The sequence below is a fragment of the Carlito syrichta genome, unplaced genomic scaffold (assembly GCF_000164805.1).
Source record: "Carlito syrichta isolate Samal-C Ts95f unplaced genomic scaffold, Tarsius_syrichta-2.0.1 Scaffold301031, whole genome shotgun sequence".
In the NCBI taxonomy this organism is placed as follows: domain Eukaryota; kingdom Metazoa; phylum Chordata; class Mammalia; order Primates; family Tarsiidae; genus Carlito; species Carlito syrichta.
This window is the reverse complement of record NW_007245127.1, coordinates 203710-227057: the sequence shown is the minus strand read 5'-3', so window position 1 is coordinate 227057 and position 23348 is coordinate 203710. Positions and strand designations below refer to the sequence as shown.

The 23348-nt window shown below is 55.6% G+C and overlaps 1 protein-coding gene across 2 annotated transcripts in view; it reads left to right on the top strand.

Annotated features, from left to right (window-relative positions):
• Positions 1–23348, top strand: part of CDH23 (cadherin related 23) — a 379551-nt gene that overhangs the window by 245612 nt on the left and 110591 nt on the right. For both annotated transcript variants that reach the window (XM_008054754.2, XM_008054753.2), the window contains exons 17-23: positions 1232–1359; positions 6271–6343; positions 8672–8788; positions 13377–13489; positions 14716–14823; positions 21401–21590; positions 21889–22034. In XM_008054754.2, coding sequence (XP_008052945.1) covers positions 1232–1359; positions 6271–6343; positions 8672–8788; positions 13377–13489; positions 14716–14823; positions 21401–21590; positions 21889–22034 — 875 coding nt within the window. The remainder of the gene's footprint in view (positions 1–1231; positions 1360–6270; positions 6344–8671; positions 8789–13376; positions 13490–14715; positions 14824–21400; positions 21591–21888; positions 22035–23348) is intronic.

Below are 23348 nucleotides of genomic sequence, written 5' to 3'. Positions count from 1 at the left end.
AAATGCCATCACAGAAATTGTAGTCCTGGCTTCAGAGGCCACAGCCCAGCATTCTCTACAAAAATCTACGTCCCTCTTCAGAAACTTTAAAGTGCCCTTCCTCTGTCACCCCCATCTTACCCTCCCGAAAGCTAGAATTCCCCTTATATTTTCTATTACTAAAGCAATAGTTTTGTTCCCCCTTTCCAAACAGAGAGTTGCAATTTAATATTGTTGGAATGCCTTTGCAGATTACGTGTGCCCTCCACCCCCACTCCTCAGCCAGTATGCCTCCCCCCTCCCCAGCAGAAAGCCGATGACTTAGCATAGCCAGCTGTCATGGAGAGAGCCCAGGAGCATGCAGGGTGGGGTACTTGGGGGTGGAGGCATCTCAAGTTCTGCCTCTCAGCCCCGGTCTACCTTTGGGTAGGGACTTACCCACCTCCAAACAGAGTTCTGCTGGAGGGAAGGTTTGCTGCACCTAACTCCCGAGTGTCTCCCCAAGGGGTCTAAACGGTGCCCAGCATGGGCCACTGGACAGATGTGAAGAGCCCCTAGGGTGAAGGGGGGAGGGGAAAGAGAGGAGAGAACAGAGGAAGGAAGATTTGAGAGGCAGACAGGGCCAGCAGAGACCAGGGAGAGTGCCGCCATCTGTGCCCCACTGCCTGGCCCTGCCTGGCACCCCCGATGCTGGGCAACAAATGGGGATCTCTGTGTGCTTATATGGAGAGTGTGTGGTGACTGGGCCAGACCTAGAGAGCCTGAGACATGACCCTATCCTCTGCACAGCTTCCAGAAAACACATAAAGAGGAAATACATAAAGAAAAGAGCCAGGTGAGTGGGTCAGACAGATAGACAGCCAAGCAGACAGTAGCACCTGCTAGGAAAGAGCCTGGGCTCTGGATTCAGCCAAACCCTGGCTTATAACTGGGCTCTATTCAGTTGCTAGCTGTGTGACCTTGGGCAAGTTACTGAACCTCTCTTAGTTTGGTTTCCTCATACGCAAAAGTGGGGCTTACATTACCACCACACTAATGATTACCTGATGGGCTAGGCAGTCAGTAAACCTGGCACATGCTAAGCAGTCAGTAAATCCAAATCAAGACCATGAGGCTCCAGGTATTCAGAGAACAAGGCAGAGCTGGCGGGACCCCACCAGCCATGCCTTCTCTGCCCATAGGGGAGCCCTGGCTGACTGGGCACGTCTCAAGTCTGCTTACCGGGGGCGGGGACCCATTCCTATCATTGCAGTGATCAGCGTGAGCCGCCCTCTGGATTATGAACAGATACCCAATGGGCTGATTTATCTGACCGTCATGGCCAAGGACGCTGGCAACCCTCCACTCAACAGCACTGTTCCCGTCACCATCGAGGTGTTTGTGAGTACCCAGAGTGCTGACCTTGCCCTTCCTGGGTAAGGGGTGGTGAGTGCTTCCTAGAGAGTCGGGGGCCCTGCCTGAGCCCAGTGGTATAAGACTGTGGCCCCCACATCCTTGGCTGCCCCCACAGCTCAGGGAGTTAGCTAGCAGATTGTCCCAAGCCTGCCCCTAGCAAGCCTCTCCCACTGCTGAAGTAACTAAGCCACCTCCCTGCTTGGCCAGAACAGGCCCAGGGCCCTAGAACTCAAGAAGAGACAGTTTGTCCTGCTCTGACGTCATGGCGGGCCTCAGGACAAGACACTCTTGCAAGGGGAACAGTAGCTGGGAGTCAAGCAAGGAGCAAATGCCTCAGGACTCCTTCTTTTATAGTGCATTCTATGAAGTTCAAGGGAATTACTGGAAGGTCATCCTCTTCCCTTTCTCTTTCTATCCCCCTCTTCTTTTTTTCTTCCTCATTCTACTCCCCTAAAGATCTAAAGGGGTCTGAAACCAAACGGCAGCTTGTCTGACTTGAATATCAAGCACACCCTGGTGCTTTCTGTGTCTGAAACGATCAGTCGTGGAATCCATCTCCACACTGGTCCATTTGCCCCATGCCGCACGGGGACACAGAACCTTGTCTGGCAGCAGGCCCAGCAGCCGTTCCCGCTGAGACCACCCCCACACCCGCAGACCCAAGCGCACCCCCTCCTCTTCTGTGGGAGAGGGTGAGCACGTGTTGATGGAAGAGTTAGTGAATCAGCTCCAGGAGGATTAGGTCAGATTGTCAGGTTAGGAGATGCGCTGTGATTTGACATATGCCCAGAACAGGCTTGCTGGATAGTCTTCCTGTCACAGCCAGCCTCGCCAGCAGCCTCTGCCCCTGCCCCACCCCTGGCTTTAACAGGCATTGTCCTCTCACCTGAGGGAGCACCTGGGCCAGCTCCCAGGGAGGAAGGGCCTCATCTGTCCCAGCACCCTATCTGCCTGCTGAATAGTACGGAGCTAGAAGTGCTGGGAAAGCCAGTGTGACACCTGTGGTGAGCTCTCCAGGTGGGCATGTGGGAGCAGGATTTAGGTGAGGCCGGGAGGGTGAGAACAGCAAAGGGAAAGTCAGAGAGTTGGCACCTTGCATTAAAAGTCCTTCCAGGCCGGACTCAGTGGCTCAGCCTGTAATCCCAGCACTTTGGGAGGTCAAGGCAAGTGAATTGCCTGAGCCCATGGGTTCGAGACCCACCCGGACAACTTGGTGAGACCTCGTCTCTAGGATAAATCAAAAATTAACCGGGCATGGTAGCGCGGGCCTATAGTTCTGGCTACTTGGAAGGCTGAGGCGGAAGGATCGCCGGAGCCCAGCAGGTCGAGGCTGTGGTGGCCGGGAGTGTGCCACTGCACTCCAGCCTGGGCGAGAGAGTGAGACTCCAACTCAGAAAAAAAAAAAAGTCCTTCCATCTAGCACCTCAGGCTTCAGGGAGAGTTGGGGAAGGACAAGGACCCAAGAGCCACAGGAGTCTAAACTCTGGCCCATCACGAGCCTGTGGCCTCCCACACTGGAACCCGGGGGTGACGCCAGAGAACTAGAATGTGTTCCCCACCAATCCTGGCCACGGGCTGCTCCTCTGCACCCAGGGCCTGACCCTGCCCACGTCTTCCAGACCTGACCCTTGGTTTCCCAGTCCTGGTCCCAGCCCCCACACCTCCCTATTCCTGACCGACCCACCCTTGCCTTCAACCAGCCGGGTCCTGCTCTGGTCAAGCAGGCAATAAATTCTACCTGTGCAGGGCAATAGCAGGATGAGGCCTGTGACCCACCCCAGGAGATGCCGAGTGCAGACAGGCACCAACTCTGGAGGCTTGGGGGCTGGCTGGAAACCCAGCCCTGACACACCCTAGCTGTGTGACCTGCGTTCTGAGACTCCATTTCCTCATCTGGGAAATGGGGGCAGTCATGGCACCTGCCTCAGGATATTGTCGTGAGGATGTAGTGAGATGGTACAGGGGGCACCTGGTGCCTGGCACATAGCCTGCCATTGCAGCTGGCAAGACGGCCATGCACACCAGTCAGCAGCCACCACTTCCCAACCTGTCATCAGTGCAGATAGGAGTTCCAGAGATGGACTGGGCAGAGGGAGCCCTCCAGGCTCTGAGGGGTGGATGTGGGAGAAGGTGAGAATAGGGGAGGTTTAGGGAAATGTGTGGAAGTGTTCTACACCAGCCCAGGGTGGGGCTGACCTGAACAGCCAAATGGAAACTGAAACTTGTGAGCCCAGCACTACACCAGGTGCTTTCATGCTACCCAGTCCCATTTTACAGATGAGGAAGCTGAGGCTCAGGGAGGGAACATAGCTGGCCCATGCTCATCAGTGCTTTCTTACTCACCGCTATTAAGTGGCAGAGCTGGGATTGGAACCCTGACCTGAATGAGTCCTGCCACAATGTGCTTTCCACCACAGCCGTAGGCCTAGAGCCTTGGTAATCCTTGTCCACATGGGACTGAGACCAGAACTTTGCAAAGAGCCTTGTGTGCCTGACTTTCCTGGGGATCGTATGAAAATACAGATTCTCCTTCAGTGGGTCTCCTTTAGTAGGACAGAGATTCTGCCTTTCTGACAAGCTCCCAAGTGACAAAGATGCTTCTGGTCAGGGACCACCCTTTGAGTGAGCAAGGCCTTTGAAGATCTCTGTCCCACACCCTAGACCCTTCCCAACCTGTGGCTCCGCTAAGGAGGGGACCAAAGCATCTCGTTATGCCTCAGCCTCTCAAAGGGGCCAGAGCTCTCGGGGCCATGGGACTGAACTCACCTTATCCCTTGCAAATGATAGCGTGACCAGCAGCCTCCCCCCGCCCCCACCCCGGGGACCAGAGAACAGCATCTCTACATGCAGGGGTGAGGTGGGCAGGAACCCACCTTACTTTCCACTTGGCAACCCAGGGCATGCCCTGTGTGAAACCACAGCAGTCCGGTAGAAGGGGTCCCATTTTCAAAACCCTCAGGGTCACCATGGGACCAGCAGGGCCCCGCACTTTCCTTCCGTGTCCTCCCTGGCCCCCCTGGCAGCAGGAGGGTCTGACCATAGGGACAGGTGCCACTTGGTCTTCAGTGAACATCGCCTCTTGAGCAGGGCTTTTGGATGTTCTACTCACTTGTGTCTGAGGACCACACTTGAAAAGGTCACCGCCCTTGGGTTGATTTTGCACGTGGGTGGTTTTTAAGTAGCTGTCACTCGGCTAAGCTGCCTCCTCCCTCCACCAGAAGGATTTTCTCTCCACTCAAAAAAACCCAGCTGAAATGAAGTAGTTGATGGCAACACTTGCTGCACAGGATGGGGGTGGGGAGAGGCTGATCGAAACAACGGCTTCGGAGGAGGGGGCCGGAGGGGCCAGGTGATTCTTTTTCATCCACTGCTTGTTGGTTTTTAATAAAGAAGTCAAACTCGGTTTGTAGATTTCCCATTAGGGGACAATAAGCTTTTGTAGAGCGAGCCGCTGAATTAGAACTAATAGTGAATGCCGCGCCAAGATCCGGGGAAATATCACCGCTAATAAGTTTCTGCCTCATGCTCTGTCACTGACATTCTCAGCACCGCTTCGTGCAGCCAAGCAGAAGCTCAAATGCGTACGTATATGGGGCACTCATGCCCACGCCAGGGCCCAGAGGGATGCCCAGGTATGCTGCTGGGGCATTGGACATCAGGGAGTCCTGAGACTGCCGGTTATCTGGGGAGGGGGACAGGTCAGCGTGAGCCAGGGTGCAGTCCAGGGCCAGGGGACACACTGGAAAAGAGGACCATTCCTCTCTGGGCACCCACAGTCCTGGCAGGCGGGGATTCTAAAGTCCCAAGGGGTGGACAGCCAGGTAGCATGCCCCAGTCTCTGTGTTGTGGTCATTCAGCCAGAAGTGACTCCAGCAAAGGAGCTTCACCCAGGATCCCCTCTAGAGCTCCTGGTTTCATGAGCACGAACCACCAAAGACTGCGGGCTCAGCCTGATCCCTGACCTCTGTAGTCCAACTCTTGGGAAAAGGTGGGAAGTCACAGAGCCAAGGGGTCCAGGAAGGCTTCCTCCCAGAGGGGAACAGGGAGGAACTCTGGGTGAGGGACTGGTGAGGAGAGTCCTAAAGGGTAGGGAAGCCTCTTCTAACTGAAGAGGAGGGGCTGGGATGTGAAGGAGCCACAGGGCAGGAAGAGCCAGAGGCTACACTGACTCCAGCTCCCCTAAGATGGGCTCGCCCCACCCTGCCTGGCCCAGCCCTGCAGCCCTGCACCGTCCCTGGGACACTGGGGAGGGCAGGACCTGTGGAGGCCTTGCCCCAGAACCATCAGGGGTGAGGCTCTGGGCTGGGGTTTGCCCACAGGGTGGAGGAGCCATTGCTCCTGTTTGTGAGGTGGGGTCTGCCTGTTCCTGTCTGCAACCAGCCCAGGGCAGGAGCTCAGGCTCTGGGAACCACCTGACTCTGGCCTGCCACTGCCTACTTCGGTATCTTTGAGGTCGGGTGCCCCTTTCTCCATTCTAGGAGGGTCCCAGGACCTTCCCCATCATCTTGGCTGAGCTGGGTGGGAGACCCGAGTGAGCAGTCCCAGCGTGGAGGCTGGTGAGCAGAGGACGGGAGTCCTGGAGTGAGCTTGGAGCTCAGCTGGAAGCCAGGGGAGCCGAGAGCCATGGGCAGTCCCAGCTTCTGCCTTCATTCTCCATCCCCCTGTCCCTCGGAGCGGTCCCCAAGCCCACGTGTTTTCCCAAGGCCTGTCCTGCCTCCTTGAACCATAGCCTACCCTGACTCCCCGTGGGACACCTACCTGGCTCTGGTTATATGTCGAAGAGGCCAGAGTTCCTTCATGCCAGCCAGCCCCCGCTGCCCCTTGGGGCCCACCTTGGACAGCTGACCAGCCCAACTGCCACTCTGGCTCCTGCAAACCTGTCTGCTTTCCTTCCAGGATGAGAATGACAACCCTCCCACCTTCAGCAAGCCCGCCTACTTTGTCTCCGTGGTGGAGAATATCATGGCAGGTACAGGCCCAGTGGGGGAAAATGCAGGGAGACAGGGGTTGTGAAGGCAGGCAGCCAGCAGTCAGTGCACCTGACCTGGCTTTGCACATGAATTCAGGGAGTCCGTGGCCTTCTCTGTCCGTTTCCCAGGCCAGGCATCGGTGGGTCAGGGAGCTTTTGGAGACGTCCAAGTATCACCAGCTAACAGTTGGTTACAGAGCACCTACTGTATGCAGCTCTGCCAGGCACTGGTCCCTGTTCTCCTGCAGCTGCAGTCTAGTAGGGAGAGACTAATGATTGATGATTAATTAAGCACTCTTGATTTTACAATCTAGAGTATGCAGAGAGTTCTGAGACCACGGTGCTATGAGGCGGGTCTCAGAAGCCATGATTTTGGAGGGTTGGCCTTGAAGGTGACATGGGTGAGGATGAGAGCGGGGTCTCATCCCAGGCCAGGCTCTGGTGGCAGGGCTCAGCTTGCAGACCCAGGACCACCAGCTTGGGCTCTAGGAGAGCTCCCTGTCCTCCAGGCGGGCTGGCAGCTTCACCCTGACACCCAGAGGGGACTGCCCTGGCAGGGGAAATGCCCATGTCAGGAACTGCTGCTGCTGCTGGAGGAGACAGGAAGGCTGAAGTCAGGGACAGCTGGAGCCAGGGACAGGGGGAGTCAAGCCTGAGAATCAAGACAGCGGGAGTCAGGAACAGAGGGAGTCCGGGACGAGGGAATCAAGACAGTGGGAGTCAGGGTCAGTGGGAGTCGGGACAAGGGGAGTCAGGGACAGTGGGAAGACAGTGGGAGTCAGGGACAGGCGGAGCCAGGGACAGCTGGAGTCAGGGGCAGGGGGCGTCAGGGCAGTGGGAGTTAGGGATGGGCGAGTCAGTGACAACCGGAGTCAGGGACAGTGGAAGGACGGTGGGAGACAGAGACAGTGAGAGCCAGCTACAGTAGGAGTTAGGGACAGGGGGAGCCAGGGACAGGGGGAGTCAGAGACAGCTCGAGTCAGGGAGAATGGGAGGACAGTGGGAGTTACGGACAGTGGGAGCCATGACAATGGAGTCAAGGACAGCGGGAGTCAGCGTGGCCTTCCCTGGCACCATGGAGCCTTCTAAGGAGAGCCTCTGGGTTTCACTCTGGTGCCTGCTGATGAGCTGTGTGGGTGCTGGGCTGTCCTAGTCAGCCATCCCCTGTCACCGCCAAGGAGCTCCCACCATCCCCAGGGACTCCGCCAAAGAGAGGCCTTCACTCTGGCTCTTAGTTCCCTTCCACTTGGCTAAGAGGCACATGAGGGCCCACGGGCCTGTCCTTCTGCTCAAGCCTGGCGTGGGCACCAGACTAGAGGCCCCAGGGCTGCTTGCCAGGGGCTGCAGTGACCCACCTGCCCCATAGCCCCCCTGCCTGGCCCTTTGCCCCTTGGGGACGACTGACTCACCAGCTCCATGGAGCCTCCTGGGGCTGGGCCCATGCCCTACAGGGTCCTCAGCACCAACCCCACCAATTACATGGTCCCCTTAGACCCACTGACAGAGGAGGGAGCTGAGGCTCATACACATTAGGACCCTTACTGAAGTCCTGCAACCCCAGCCTGGCTGTGCCCATTCCAGGAGCCTACACAAACTTCCACACCGCTCTGCTAGAGCTGACAGCTAGGTGGCAGGAGGGTCTGGAGCCCTTGATGGGGCATCCTCAGGACAAGCCGCTCTCCAGATCTGGAAAGGGCCGTTGGAAGAGCCACTCCCCTGGGCTGGGCTTTCACGGAGCTAGAAATACAGGAGAAAGCCTTAACTGGACATTACAGGGAAAATAAAACCCCTATAAATCCTCCTGCGGATGGGATAAAATGAGACCAAAATTGAATACAATAAATGCAAAATAATTTAATATGGAGCTCATTTCTTTGGGATTCAAAGTAAAAGCTGGTTGATCTGGGTGTATTTAATAGGGTGGCCAGCCAGGAAGGGGCTGCGGGGAGGCAGTGGGGTCCTCTCTGAGGTTGAGCCAAGAGCAGGAGGAACAGGGAAGACAAGGGGAGAGCCTAGTCCCTCCCTCACCCTCTCACAAGCCTTGTGGGCGCACAGCCCAGGAATATGGGCTCCAAGAGCATTGGCAGAGCCACCCTCATCCCTAGGACTTCCCTTCTCCCCGAGAGCTGGTCACTGGGAGCTTCCCTCATCCCTGGGGTGCCCGGCAGGGGGGCTTTCCTACTCCCTGAGAGCTGTCACTGGAAGCTTCCCACGTCCTCCTCTTGGGCTGGTGCAGATCCCATTCCCAGGGTCCAGGGCTGTGAACCCAGAGGACCAGAGTGAGCAGTATCCCCCCCACACCCCCACCCTGCCTTTATCTCCCGAAAGGAGCCACGGTGCTGTTCCTGAATGCCACGGACCTGGACCGCTCCCGAGAGTATGGCCAAGAGTCCATCATCTACTCCTTGGAGGGTTCCTCCCAGTTTCGTATCAACGCCCGCTCAGGTGAGACCCTCCCCACCAGCCCTGGTGCCTGTACCCTCAGGCTGACTCTCTCTGTACCTGGCCCCAGGACCGGCCGCTGGGCCAGGGTCTCCCCCCTTTTTGGTTTTGAGCAAGCCAGCTTTGAGCACCCAGTTTTCTCCCTGAAATATTAATTTGAGTGTGATTGCTGATCTTACCCAAAAAACTTACAACAGGAATTTCTCCACTGAAGGATGTCTTTCAAGGGTGAAGAGTCCTATTATGTTTGAAATGTGTTCCATTTTACACACAGCTGGTTAACACACCCATGTTCAGAGACACTTTCATTCAAGCCTAAGAATTCCCCTCCCTCAGCTGCTGGCCTTGTTCTTTTTTTTTTTTTTTGAGTTGGAGTTTTACTCTGTCACCCAGGCTGGAGTACAGTGGCATACTCACAGTCACCGCAGCCTCGACCTGCTGGGCTAAGGCGATCCTTCCACCTCAGCCTTCCAAGTAGCTGGAACTATAGGCCCACGCCACCACACGCAGCTAATTTTTTTATTTATCATAGAGATGAGGTCTCACTAAGTTTCCCAGGCGGGTCTCGAACCCCTGGACTCAGGCAGTCCTCTCACCTCCACCTCTCAAAGTGCTGAGATTACAGGCGTGAGCCACCGCGCCTAGCAGGCCTCATTCTTGAATCCTGGATCCTTTTCTTACACGGTTGCGTGCCTCAGTTTCCCCGCCTGCAAAATAAGGATGATCCTATTAGGGGTGGTGTGTGGATTAAGTGAGTTATCACAGGGAACACACTTAGGATAGTCCCTGACACATAATAAGTGCTCGAAAAAATTACTCTCATTATTGTCTTGTGTTTATTCACCTAAGAGCCCCCACCCCAGCTCCCTGCTCAGCCCATGTCACTCTCTTCTTTCTTCTTCATCTGTCCTTGTGCTTCCCTCCCGCTTTCTCTCATCCTTGAAGCTGGAAGGAAAGGGGGGGCAGAAGGAAGCAACGAGAGACCCAGGCTCCTCAGCCAGACCTGGGGAGGAGTCCAAGATGCCTATACATTTATTCATATGTTCAATCAGAAATCGCAGCACACGGCTGCTCTGCTCCAGAGGCTATGCGAGGTGTTGGGGTGCAGGAAGGAGTAGAACAGAGCCCCACCCTTGGGTCTCCTAGGCAGCTAAGTGGGCATGTAAGACACCCCACTTCCAAGTACCTGTTTCTATAAGGGAACTCTAGATGCTGAACTGGTAAGCCCTGAAATCTCAGTGGCTTAGGACAATGGAAATTCTAACGCATACACTGGCCTGATGCAGATGTTCAGTGAGCAACCTTCCACGGGATGATTCTGGAGCCCAGGGCCCCTTCCATGTCGTGGCTCCAATGCCACTGCAGAAGAGAAAAGAGAGCTCGGAGTCTTGGGCCTGGAGGAAGTTATGGGCCGGGCCTGGAAGTGACATGCATCACATGTCCACATCCCATTGGCCAGGCCAGGTGATGGCCCACCTAGCTGCCAGGCTGGGAACATAGGCCCTGCCCGGCAGCCACATCCCAGCAATAATTCCACCTGGGAAGGGAGTGGACTTCTTGGTGGCCAGCGGCCCAGCAGGGCATTAGGTCTTCCTGCGCTCCTCCCTCCTGGAAGCCGGCCTTCAATCCCCTTCTCGTCCCCTTTCTCTGGAAGCTTGGGGAGCAGATAGCCAGAGCTGATGTGTGCAGAGACTGGAGAGAGGGGATCCAGGGCCATGATACAACTCTCTGTCCAACTCGGAGAAAGCGGGATCTCCTCCCACCCTGGGCTCTCAGGAGCACCCATGCTTGGTGAGCCCTCGCTTCATAAATTTTGGCCACGTGTCCGGCCCTGCTCCTAGAGCTCTGACCAGCTGCATCTCCTCCCACCCTCCTCACCACTCTGTGAGATGGGACCAGCCTTGTGCCCATTTTTCAAGTGAGAAAACTGAGGCACAGGAGGGGTTATGTAATTGAGGACTCGCAGAGCTTGAACTTCCAATCCCAGTGCCTGGATGTTAAGCTCTGCATTTCACAAAGCCACGTGAGAGCCGCATCCTACCACCCGGACGCCGTGGTGGCTCCATGACCTTTTAGCTCCCCGTGTCTCCCCCTCCTCACCCCCACCCTTGCCTCACGAGTCATGGGCTCCAGCTCCGCCTGGGGCTTCAAATGATGACATGGACATTTTCTTGCTGCCTTAACACGGCTCCTTCAGCTCCAGAGATGTAAGCGTTTTCCTCCGAGCTCCTTGGTCAAATTAGCCAGGCCCGCTCCGCAAAGGTGGCCTTAATTGGATCTAATTTCCCAGACAGGAGAGGCCATCTATCATGACGACAAGTTCATGTTTAAAACTTTTTAGAGATTAATTTCTTCCTCGCCCTGCCAATTAATCGACACCACCCTGGCAGGAAATGTGGCTTGTGGGGCAGACCTTTGTCAGCCTTCCAATCCGGGCCTGAGCACCTGCGCAGCCCTGCCTCCCACCCCTAGTTCCCTGCCCAGCGCCACACAGGCCAGAGGACAAGCCAGCATGTCAGAGAGGGATCTGGCAGGGTGGAAGGGGCCCTAGAGACCATCTGGCCCAGCTCCCTTGTTTCATGGTAGAAGAAACCACACACAGAGAAGGAGGTGACTTGCCCCAGGTCACACAGCTTAGGCAACAGGCATGAGAAGATAGAGAGCACACAGTCCCTGCCCATGGGGAGCGCCCATGGTCCTTTGGAAGGAAACAACCCTTTGCTGAGTCTGGGAGCTTCACCTCACAACAGCTTGGATCAGAAATGACACTAATCACCAATTTATAGATGAGAAAACCAGGGCTCAAAGAAATTAAATAAACTTCCTAAGGCCAAGCATCTGGGAAGGACCATAATTCAAATCTGAGTCTCACTGCCCTCAAAGGACATGAGGTGGTGAGTGACTGGCTACCAGGATGTGTCGATGTCCCTTGTGTTTCTTACACCTGCTCCCAAGAGCTGGCTGTGCACCCAGTCGTGAACTCCATGTTCAATGCCATCAAGTTGGCAGCTTAAAACGGTCCCCAGTGGGAGCATTTACACCATAGAAAGTGGCAAATGCCTTCTTTTTCTTTTGGAGAACCAGTTGTCAGACATTTAACAGTACACCACTACCGGGGTGACATCCATATTTCAGAGACACCTATTTTTAAAATACAAAGAAAGGCCAGGTGCAGCAGTTCACACTTATAATCCCAGCACTTTGGGAGGCCAAGATGGGAGATTCGCTTGAGCTCAGGCGTTCAAGACCAGCCTGGGCAATATAGCAAGACCTCGTCTCTATAAAAACAAATTTTAAATGAGCCAGGAGGGGTGACATGCACCTGTTAGTCACAGCTACTCGGGGACCTGACGCAGAAGGATCACCTGAGTCCAGGAGCTTAAGACTGCGGTGAACCCTGATGTGCCATTGCACTCCAGCCTGGGCAATAGAGTAAGACCCCCCCCACTCAAAAAACAAATAAAATTATTAATACTCAGCACACTATAGACTAAACTGTCCAGTAATGAGTCATAAGTTAGAGTGCACATGAACACTTGGGTTTCTCTTCACTGTTGTCACGTTCCTGTGACTATATAAATTAACAGTACCCTGCACTGTTCTAAGATTTCTGTGATATTCAAAAAACTGAGTACCACATGTTCTCACTCATAAGCAGACCTTGAACAGTTATCATAATACTATAAGAAAGGGATTGGCAGTAGTAGGAAATGGCCAGAGGAGGGCAGAGGTGGGATTGGCAGTAGTGGGAAACTGCCAGGAGACGGGGGCACACCTCATCAACAAGAGTACCTGCATACTGAACATCTGTATACTTAACCCTGAATTTTACCCCCCATCTTTAAAATAAAAAAATTAGGCCAGGCTTGGTGGCTCTGCCTGTAAACCCAGGACTTTGGGAGGCCAAGGCGAGTGACTTGCCTGAGCCCCTGGGTTCAAGGTCAGCCTGGGCAACTTGGTGAGATCTCGTCTCTTCAATAAATAAAAAATTAGCTGGGCATGATAGTGCATGCCTGTAGTTCTGGCTATTTGGAAGGCTGAGGCAGAAGGATTGTCTGAGCCCAGGAGGTCGATGCTGGGGTGGCCGTGAGTATGCTACTGCACTCCAGCCTGGGCGATGGAGTGAAACTCCAACTCAAAAAAATAAAATAAATTAAAAATTTCAAAAAGAGATTTCTGTGATATTAACTAACATATTAACTATGAGGTAGGTTCTGTTATTGTTCCCTTTGGACCCTATGAGGAAACTGAGGCACAAAGGATTAAACTAACTCGTTTCAGATGATAAACCCATAAGATCATGTGAAAAGTCTCAACAAGAGGCCCTCAGGCCTAGAGACCCTCCTCCCCTGTTCTCCAGTCAGCCTCGATCACCCCACACCCACAAGTATCTCCTTCTCATGGGGTTCTATTGCCCAACTCTGGAAAGCCAGCTCCTGAGGCCCAGGAGCTCCCCCGCCCCCTTGAGCACCATCCCATAGACACACACTGCCAGCTCGCTGCTGCCTGCTGACATCTCCCTTCCTTCCTGCTCTCTCCCTGGCCCGCCACCCCCTCCAAACCCTTTCTCACCCTCGCTTCTCTCTGGCAGGGGAAATTACCACCACATCTCTGCTGGACCGAGAAATCAAGTCTGAATATATCCTCATCGTACGCGCTGTGGACGGGGGTGTGGGCCACAACCAGAAAACCGGCATCGCCACTGTAAGTGCCCGTACCCCTGACTTCCCCCTTGCTGACCAAGTCGCTGTTCCTAGCCCCTCTTTGGTTGCCCTCTTTGGGCCTCTGGGCCCCCATGGCCTGAGCCTGTGTGAGGCATTATGGGAGTAAGGTGGCAGATGCCAACCCACCATCGGCTGAAGTCAGCCCTGACCCCCCACAGGGCTGAAAGCCATTGCCACCGGCAATATGGGTCACTCGGGAGGAAGAAAATGAAGTATTTTCTCTCCTGCTCCCAAAAGACCTCTGAGCTCCATAGGCCCCTGGTGCCTGGGCACCTGCCAACAAGCAACCAGCCATTTCTGCCAGGAAGAACAACTCAGGGAGGAAGCAGGACCCTGGAGGGTCCCTAGGGGCTTGTCACTACTCACCCACTCCTTGTGGTGCTGAGAAAGGATGCCTGGGTTTCCACTTGAGCTAGTGGGGCCAGTGAAGGCTCAGAACCCTATAATGGTCGTCACCCCCATCAATGTGTCGCGGAGGGTAGACAGCTAGAGAAACTGTGTGGGCCCTCCGTGAGCACTGGGCTGCAGAGGCGAGTGCAGGAAGTAAGAAGCAGAAAGACCCCCACCACCACCGCCACCATGGGGGAGGAAGCAGGAGGACCAGCTGAGAGGTCACTCCAGCTACCTTCCTACCTTGTTCCCCATTTGGGTTTTTGTTCTCCTGGGATTCATGGCCCTCACCCTCCCTGCAGCCCCCACCCCCATCCTTGTCCAACCAAAGGGACTAGGGATGGTGTCACTTGGCTAGGGACTCGGCAGAAAACCCCCTGGTGTCCTGCTCCATCTAGGGATGCCTCTGCTAATGGGAATCAGAGCCCTATAAATAATTTACCTGCAGGCAGGTGAGCAGGAAAATTGCTTGGCTTGTAGCTCAGCCTGGAAGGCTCAAGGGATTCTGTTAGAGCCCCCACTCTGTCGGTCACTGTCAGCCCAGGCGTGGGGTGGGGCCAGTGAAGTTCCCAAGTCACAGCAGAGGTTTCAAGGGTCGCCTCATCCATTCCTCTGCCTCCCAAGGGACAGTGCCCAAACCCTCTCTCCTGAAAGGGTCTGGCTCCCTCTTGTTCTCAAAGCCCAGGCCTCGCTCTAGCCTCCCAAGGTTGGTGGAGCTGGTAGGATCAATGCCAAGAGGTCTGTGGACATTGGAATAGGACCCATTTACCCCTCCTCAGCCAGGCGCATCTCACAGCGCCCCTCGTGGTTTCACAGGTAAACATCACCCTCCTGGACATCAACGACAACCACCCCACCTGGAAGGACGCGCCCTACTACATCAACCTGGTGGAGATGACCCCTCCAGACTCCGACGTGACCACGGTAGGTGGTGGTGGGACAGCAGGACTGCCAGGCACTCCTTTCCACTGTGATCTCTGTGGTCTGCCTATGTGGGGCCGATGGACTGTGTATTTCCCCCGGAGCCAGCTCTCCAAGCAGTTCTAGAAACTCTCTTGCGTGGAGAAAGGTAGTCAGAGATCAAGCTGAAGCCCTCACCCAGCTTGCCATGTAAGCCACCTTCAGGCCTTGTCAAAGGGAGCTTCAGGTAACCTGGGAACAGTGTCCGGGGAGCTAGGGCTGGATCGGCTTGTAGGCCACACGTGCCCTGAGACTCTGGGATGCTGGCTGACCCCCAGGAGAGCGCCACCCTCAAGCTGCACAAGCCTCAGCTCTTCCCCTGGTGCCTCTCCTTCACTCTGTCCCTGCAGCCTGGTCCACTCCCCTCTTCTGGTCACCGGGCTGCCCCAGCAGGGGCTTTATAGCTCACCCCAACAATTTTATGGCCAGGCTTTGCCAAGTTTGCACAGTCTCCATGATCGTCGTGTTCATGTATGTCGAGGGGCCTGTGTACAGGGGTGTGACCAAAGCAGGGGCATGCAATGGAGCCCAGCACCCTGGGGAAACTGAGGGAAGCTGGGTCAGGCAGCCCACACGATGGGCTCTGCTGAGTCATGTCTACTCAGACATATTACTCCCCCCACCCTGTTGTTGGGAAGGCTTGTCCCCACCCAAACAGCCCCAGTGCCACCCCCAGCCCCAAGAGGGATGTGAACCCTGACAGCTCTTGGTAGCCCCACTTATGAGCTCTACCCTGCGCCACACTGAGGGATTCTCATGAAGTCTGTCACTCTCATAATAATCTCGTGTGGCAGAGGGGGTCTGCTCCCCTTTACCGTGGAGGAAGTAGACTTAGGTCTAAAGTGTTGGTCTCACGGTCCCAGAGTCAGGAAGAAGTGGTATCAGGGCTCAAACCCAAGTCTGTCTGACTTTGAGACAAGGGGTTAGAAACCACCTGGCCCCATCCTTATTCCTCTGCTGGCTCCAGGGATGCCCTGGCAGGTGGCCCAGGTTCTGAGGCTCTGGAGAACTCAGGCAGGATGGGAGAAGGGACAGTCACTTGTACATTCAGCTCTCCAGGAAGCAGCCTGGTGTTGGAAACCCAACCTTGTCACCCACACCCAGTGGTTCTAGATGGGAAAGAAGGTCGACCTGGAAGGAAGGACAGAGAGGGGAAGGGAGGGGCTGGTTATCACACCTGTCCTGTCTTCCTCCCCATGTGTTCAGGATCTGACAGGCTGGATGCCCACCTCTGATCACCTGTCTGGTCAACTATTACCTTTCCTTTATGTTACTGGAAAATTCCTCCCAAAGGGAATTGAGGGGCAGGTGAGGGAGGTGGTTCTAGAAGATAGTAGCTACATGGGATGCCAGCCAGAGGTGCCAGGCAGGGCATAGGTGTGTCAGACAAGGTGTGGGTGTGCCAGGCAGGGCGTGGGTGTCTCAGGCAGGGTGTAGGTGTGCAACACAAGGTGTAGGTGTGCCAGGCAAGTCATAGGTGTGCCAGCAGGCCATAGGTGTGCCAGGCACGGTGTAGGTGTGCCAGGCAGGGTGTAGATGTGCCTGGCAGGGCGTAGTTGTGCCAGGCAGGCTGTAGGTGTGTCAGGCAGGGCATAGGTGTGCCAGGCAGGGTTAGGCGTGCCAGGTAGGGTGTAGGTGTCCCAGGCAGGGAGTAGATGTGCCAGGCAAGGCATAGGTGTGCCAGGCAGGGGCTGTACTCAGCCCCAGGCCTTTCTGAGCTCTGGTCCCAGCAACCTCTTCCAGGTACCCAGCCTTCCTCTTGTCCTTCTGAGCCATGGACAATACAGACAGTGGGACAGAGGCCTGCTTCCTGGCACCTCCTCACCTTCCAGGAAACTTCTGCACGCCTTCCATGAACATCTGCTGCCTGCCAGGCTCCTGCTTGTCAGGCTGGAGGTACAGGAGACAGCAAAGCTCCCACCCTGCCTTCAGTGAGCTTCATGTCACTCTTCTGTGCAAACCCGACTGCTCCCACCTCCCCCATCTGTGCACCAGCCAAAGTCCTGACCAGACCCAGATAGCCCAGCAGATCTGCCTCATCACTATCTCCCAGGAGACAGAACAGAGTGGGCGTGGCCATTCCACCCCTGCCATGGGGCTGCCAGGGGATTGGGCGCTCGTCAAGCATTTCAGTGGCCTGTGGGAGTGTTTGAGACCTGAGGAAAAAACATAATGACTTGGAAGTTCAAGAAAGAAAGGGGCAAAATCAAAATTAAAACATGTTATATTAAACAGTCTACCAAATTAAGTACGGCTACTTTCATAACGATGAAGTTTAGTGTTTGTGAAAATCTTATTCCATTCAAGGATAAATTGGAGGTTAGTTTTTCTAGAACTCTTGAGAATTTCCTGGAATCTTTAATTATGTATGACGATGGCCAGGAAATCAGACATCGAGAAGCTCATACACTAATAAAGTGTGTCACCGCCACATAATTTCCAAAGGAAGAGTCCTAAAATCATTTCAAATCGTATGGCCATCAAATGTGTGTGTGTGTGTGTGTGTGTGTGTGTGTGTGTGTGTGTGTGTGTATAGGCATATATATGTGGGTATGTTTTAGTGCCTTGGAGAAGACTCCCTCTTGCAGCAACCAGATCAGGTAGGTGAGGCAGGGACCGTAGCCAAAAGGTGAGGCAAAATGACTGCGGGAGGAAATGGCCAACTCGGAGGGCCAGGTGACATCAAGGAGGAGGTGACATTTAAACAGGGGCTGGCTCACCTGATTCATCTCCCACCACCCTTCCCACACACATAAACATTCACACACGCGCGTGTGTGCACACACACACACACACACACACATACACACACACAGGGCTTTCCGTTTCCTGCACCCACCATACTCTTTCCCGCCTCAGAGATACACGAGCCTTCCCTCCCTCAAGCCTGCTCCTCTTCCTCTGCTCCCCACCACACTCTTCCCGTGGGTGGCTCTCTCTTTTTCATCTGTCCCAGCTTCAAACGTCACCTCTTCTAGGGAGGCCCCCTGCCCCCGACTGCTACACATTTTGTTCCGTTCAGAGCTGGTCCCACAATCTGTGCTTATCTGTGCGATAGGCTGTTTGCTTATCAAAAGGCAGTGTGGTTTAGTGGTGAAGCAGCAGCCTCTGGTGCCAGAATGCCTAGTTTCTGACCCCAACCATATCATGTGCCAGCTGTGTGACCTTGAGCAAGTTACTCAGCCTCTCTGTGCGCCAACTGTCTCATCTAGAAAATGGAGATAGGTCCCCACGTAACGTGAGTCATGGTCAGTACTTGAAGAGCCATAATACAAGAAGCTTTGGAACACAGTAAGTGGCCAATAAATAGTAGCTGTCATCTCCTCCCTCCCCCTCTCCCCCGTTCTCATCATCACCATCTGCCTCCCTTGCTGGAACTGCACCTGTCTTGTTCACCGTGGAGCCACACTCCCTACCACAATGCCAGGCACATGGTAGGTGCTCACAAGATTTCAAAATAACGACGATTAAGGACTTGTTTTGCTGGTGGCCATCTCACCTTTCCTGCACCCCCGCCCCCCAGCTCCGCCAGCGTCTTCCTTGCCAGGGGGAGACCAGGGCTTGTCTCCCGAGGGCCCCTCGGAGAGGTTGCCAGCCACAGCCCCTGGAGTCTGAGGCACGAGGCAGTGCCAGTGATTTTCCAGAGCGTGTGTGCAGCAGACTAGTGTGTGCCTTCATTCCGATGCTCGGGAGTTGGCGGGCGTGAGCATCTGTGTGCGCCGGGTATGCCCGGCAGGCGGGCCCGCGCTGCGGAGCCGCCGTCTGTCTGTCCGCCGGCGAGGTTTTGGGCCAGCTCTCCCTCCTGGCTCCTGCAGTTCCTTCAAGGACCCGGCTGATGGGCATTGATTTAGAGCCTTCCAAAGCCCTCCAGCAAAATAAAGGAGAGGGAGAGGGAGAGAATTATTCCCCGTCAGGCCAGAAGAAAAATGAAGAGCGTGAAATGGGAAATAAATGAGGGGAAAGTGGTGAGACTCTACAAAATCACCCAGCAGGGAGCCTGCAGGAGGGTCATGGCCCCCACCTTCTCCCCAGCCCACGCCCCACGTTGTGGCCGGGGGGCGGGCCAGGGACCCGAAGTCAGTGCCCACCTGTGGAAACAGCCACCTCCGGCACTTCGGGCAAGGGGGGCGGGGAGGGGGGAGACAAGGGGAGAAACATCCCCCTCTCCATGTGAAACTAACACTCAGCAACAGGCTAGTGACCTGAAACCGGTCATTTAACTGGCTCTGTGCCTCAGTTTCCCCATCCAGAAAAACAGGGATTCATCACCACCGAGAGAAGCATTGTTGAAATGCAAGCACCGCTGGTCTCCTTTGAATTATGCCTGGAGTGCCTAAGAGCCCCGTCTACAATATGGGGGTCATGGGGTCCCTTTATGGAGGCTGGAGAAACTGAGGCCGCATGCCCACAGCATGACGAGGCCACCTCAGGCCTGAAGGATGGGGCCTCCCCTTTCCTACCCTGTGGTGCCACAAGGCTGGGAAGGGGGTGGTGGGCTGAGCAGTCCAAGTGGGGGCAGGGCTTCCCCCCACCTCTCTGAAGAAACAGGCCCAGGGAGGCGCAGGATTCAATCCCTGCATCGGCCTGTCTCCTGACATCCCCAGGGCCCAGGGACAGGGACAGACGGGAGTTCTCGGCCAGGACAGCCCATCTGTCTGTTCTGGTCTGGTGGCCCCAGAGACACCTCCGCCTGGGGATTAAGCCAGAGGAGGGACAGATTCTGCTGCCAAAGCACAAAAGGCCCCATGTCAAGTAAGATGAAGGAGCTGACGAGGCTGGGCTGTCATCGCCGCGTGTCCTGGAGTTAAGAATGACACTGTCCTGATGTGGCCCCAGGGATGGTGGTACCCTCCCCTGCATTGATCTTGTCCACCTCTGGTGTCACTGTGGCCTCCACAGCACAGAATGGGGGTGAGCTAGGGGTGGGGGCCGGTATTGTCCTGGGACTCAAGGCGCCCCTAGACTGGGAGCTGGGTGGACCCCAGGCTGCTGCTGTGTGACCTTGAGTCTGGCCGGTGCCTCTCTGGGGTCTGTTTTCCCCTTGTGGAGAGCAGAGCAGGTGGATGGCTAGAGAGCTTCCCTACAGAGTAGGAGACAGCAGGCACAGGGGCACTGGCGAGGACAAGCCCTCGGGGACCTCAGGTGGCCCTGTGCCTTTCTTCTGTTTACAACCTGGCTGTGCAGGATCTGGGAACCTAGGGGACAGTGGGCTATGGGGTGTGTCACCGTGGGCTAGGACAGCATGAATGCTTGGTCCCTTCATGGGGTGAGGGCTTCTAAGTGGGGAGCCAGGGGGTAGACCAGAGAGTTGAAGGGGCCAGAGTATCTGGTCCTCAATCCTAAGTCCCTTCCCCTAGTCAAGGATGGTGTCCCCCTTTCCAGGAAGACTCAGCCCTCTCCCTGTTGACCCCCTTCTCCAGCCCACTGTCCCAACTTGCTGGGTCCCACCTTCTAAAACTGGGGCTCATCACATGTCCTTTCATCCCTGGTGTCAGTTAAGACCTGTTCTTTTCAGATCACCTCATAGCCAAAAGGCTCAGTGGAAGAAGGAGAGGATTCGATGGCAAGGAACCCAGTCTCCAAAATCCAGGCTTTCAAACCCTCTTTTTTTTTTTTGAGTTGGAGTCTCACTCTGTCACCCAAACTAGAGTGCAGTGGCCGCTCCCAGCCACCGCAACCTTGACCTGCTGGGCTCCGGTGATCCTTCCACCTCAGCCTTCCGAGTAGCTGAAACTACAGGCGTGCGCTACCACGCCCACCTCATTTTTTGATTTATTGTAGAGATGAGGTCTCACCAAGTTGCCCAGGCAGGTCTCGAGCCTGCGGGCTCAGGCAATCCACTCACCTCGGCCTCCCAAAGGCACGGGATTACAGGCTGAGGCACCGAGCCCGACTTCAAACCCTTTCAAAAGCTCAGCTGAGGGTACACTCCCAGCCTGGCCCAGTCCCCACTCTGGAGAATTCCATGGTCTCCCAAAGTCCATGGACATCTCAACCTCCATGTCCAGAAAGGAAGGACACAAAGCTGTGCCGTGTGTGTGTGTGTGTGTGTGTGTGTGTGTGTGTGTGTGTGTGTGTGTGTTAGAATTCCTGGCTTTGAGACCTTGGGAGCCACTCCGAGCCTCCCCTGTGAAATGGGCATATGCATCACGTATGGCTGCTAACAGCAGGTGGAGGTGACCTATTGCCCACTGGACCTCAAGTCCTGCTGTATGCAGAGGTGGGCAAGGTGCTGAGACACACTGGCTCATGCAGTCTTCAGAGTGCCGAGGGGCCACCACCCTCACTTGTACAGACCAGGAGGCCCAGCCTTACATGGAGAAAGGGACTTCCCCAAGGTCAAAGCTGACGGTTTTGCCAGAGAGCCCAAAGACTTCCACGGCCAATTTGCTCTCTGAGCCTCCTGCCACCCAGCCCTCAGCAGACCCCTCTCCGGGGTCAGGAGTAGGGTGCCCAGGACCAAGGTGTGAGCTCAGATATCCTCAGACCCAGAGACACCCCCTTGACTGGGCTCAGCACAGGGTCTGCTCTCTCCCCGCAGGTGGTGGCTGTGGACCCCGACCTGGGAGAGAACGGCACCCTGGTGTACAGCATCCAGCCACCCAACAAGTTCTACAGCCTGAACAGCACCACGGGCAAGATCCGCACCACTCACGTCATGCTGGACCGTGAGAACCCCGACCCCCACGAGGCGGAGCTCATGCGCAAGATCATCATCTCCGTCACAGACTGTACGCCCCCTCCCTGTCCCACAGGCCTGAGGCTGTTCATGTCCCCACTGGCTGGTCCTCAGGCGTCCTGGGGCCCACCCGGGAAATCTCAGTCTGATCACTAGGAGTAATACCCACGTCCCGGTTGTGACCCTGGAGGCAGGGGGGAATTATAGGAAGGGGAAGCAAGGCCCAGGCTGCTGCCTGCCCGCCCTGCTGGGACGAAGGGCCCTGCCCTCTCCATTCGCCTTCTCCCTGTACCTTTTCCCTTGCACCTGTCTTATCCTGTCCTCCGCCCCCTCTTCCTCCCCATCCCCAGGCGGCAACCCCCCTCTGAGAGCCACCAGCAGTGCCACGGTGTTTGTGAACCTCTTGGACCTCAACGACAATGACCCCACCTTTCAGAACCTACCTTTTGTGGCCGAGGTGCTCGAAGGCACCCCTGCAGGGGTCTCCGTCTACCAAGTGAGTCTCCTCCCCTCGTCTATCCCAGCCAACAAGCGGGCGGTGGGTGTTCAGGGGTGCCTAGCCCATGCCGAGCACTCTGCAGAGGCGGGGCAGGGGATGCCATCCAAGGCCACCAGACAGTACTCGAGCCATGCCAGGCTTGGAGAACCAGTGCTGTGAGAGGTTGGCACTGGCCCAGATGGCCTGGGAAGGTTTCCTGGAGGAAGAGGAGCTTGAAGGACAGGTGGATTTGGAGGGGAAGCACCACAGGGGAGGATAAGGGACGGGTAAATGCAGAAGTAGAGGGAGGAAAGGAGAGAGTCCAAGAAAGAATTCTGAGTCGGGCTCGGTGGCTCAGCTTGTAATCCCGCACCTTTGGGAGGCTGAGGTGAGTGGATTGCCTGAGCCCGCGGGTTCGAGACCCGCCTGGGTGTCGAGACCTCATCTCTACAATAAATCAAAAAATCAGCCGGGCGTGGTAGCGCATGCCTGTAATTCCGGCTACTCGGAAGGCTGAGGAGGAAGGATCGCCGGTGCGCAGCAGGTCAAGGCTGCGGTGGCCGGGAGCGGCCACTGCACTCCAGTCTGGGCGACGGAGTGAGACTCCAACTCAAAAAAAAAAAAAAGAATTCTGGAGGCCAAGTCACAGAGTTCCTCAGGGCCTGTTTATGGAGGTCTTGCCCGAGACTCTCAATCCCTGAGCCAGCAGATGGGTCTAGAATGCAGAGAAGGGCAGACAAGGGTAGCCTGGGATCCTCCTGTCTTGAGCATTCCCTCGTTCCGTGCCTTTCCACAACCCTCAGGCCAGCTCTCTGCAGTAGATAGGACTCTCCCACTTGGCAGGAGACTTTATTTTATTTTATTTGAGTTGGACAGCCACTCCAGCGTCAATGTGCTAGGCTCTGGCAATCCTTCTGCCTCAGCCTTCCAAGTAGCAGGAACTACAGTCACATGCTACCATGCCCGGCTAAGTTTTTGATTTATTGTAGAGACAAGGTCTTGCCAAGTTGCCCGGGCTGGTGTCGAACCCACGGGCTCAGGCAATCCACGTGCCTCAGCCTCCCGAAGTGCTGGGATTACTGGGTCACTGAGCCTGGCCAGGCAAGGGACTTTAAAGAGACTTGTCCAATCCCTACAGCCGAGAAGAGGCAGAACCTGATCTTTTTTTTGTTTTTTTGAGTTGGAGTCTCACTCTGTCGCCCAGACTGGAGTGCAGTGGCCGCTCCCGGCCACCGCAGCCTCGATCTGCTGGGCTCCGGCAATCCTTCCGCCTCAGCCTTCCGAGTAGCTGGAATTACAGGCATGCGCTACCATGCCCGGATGATTTTTTTT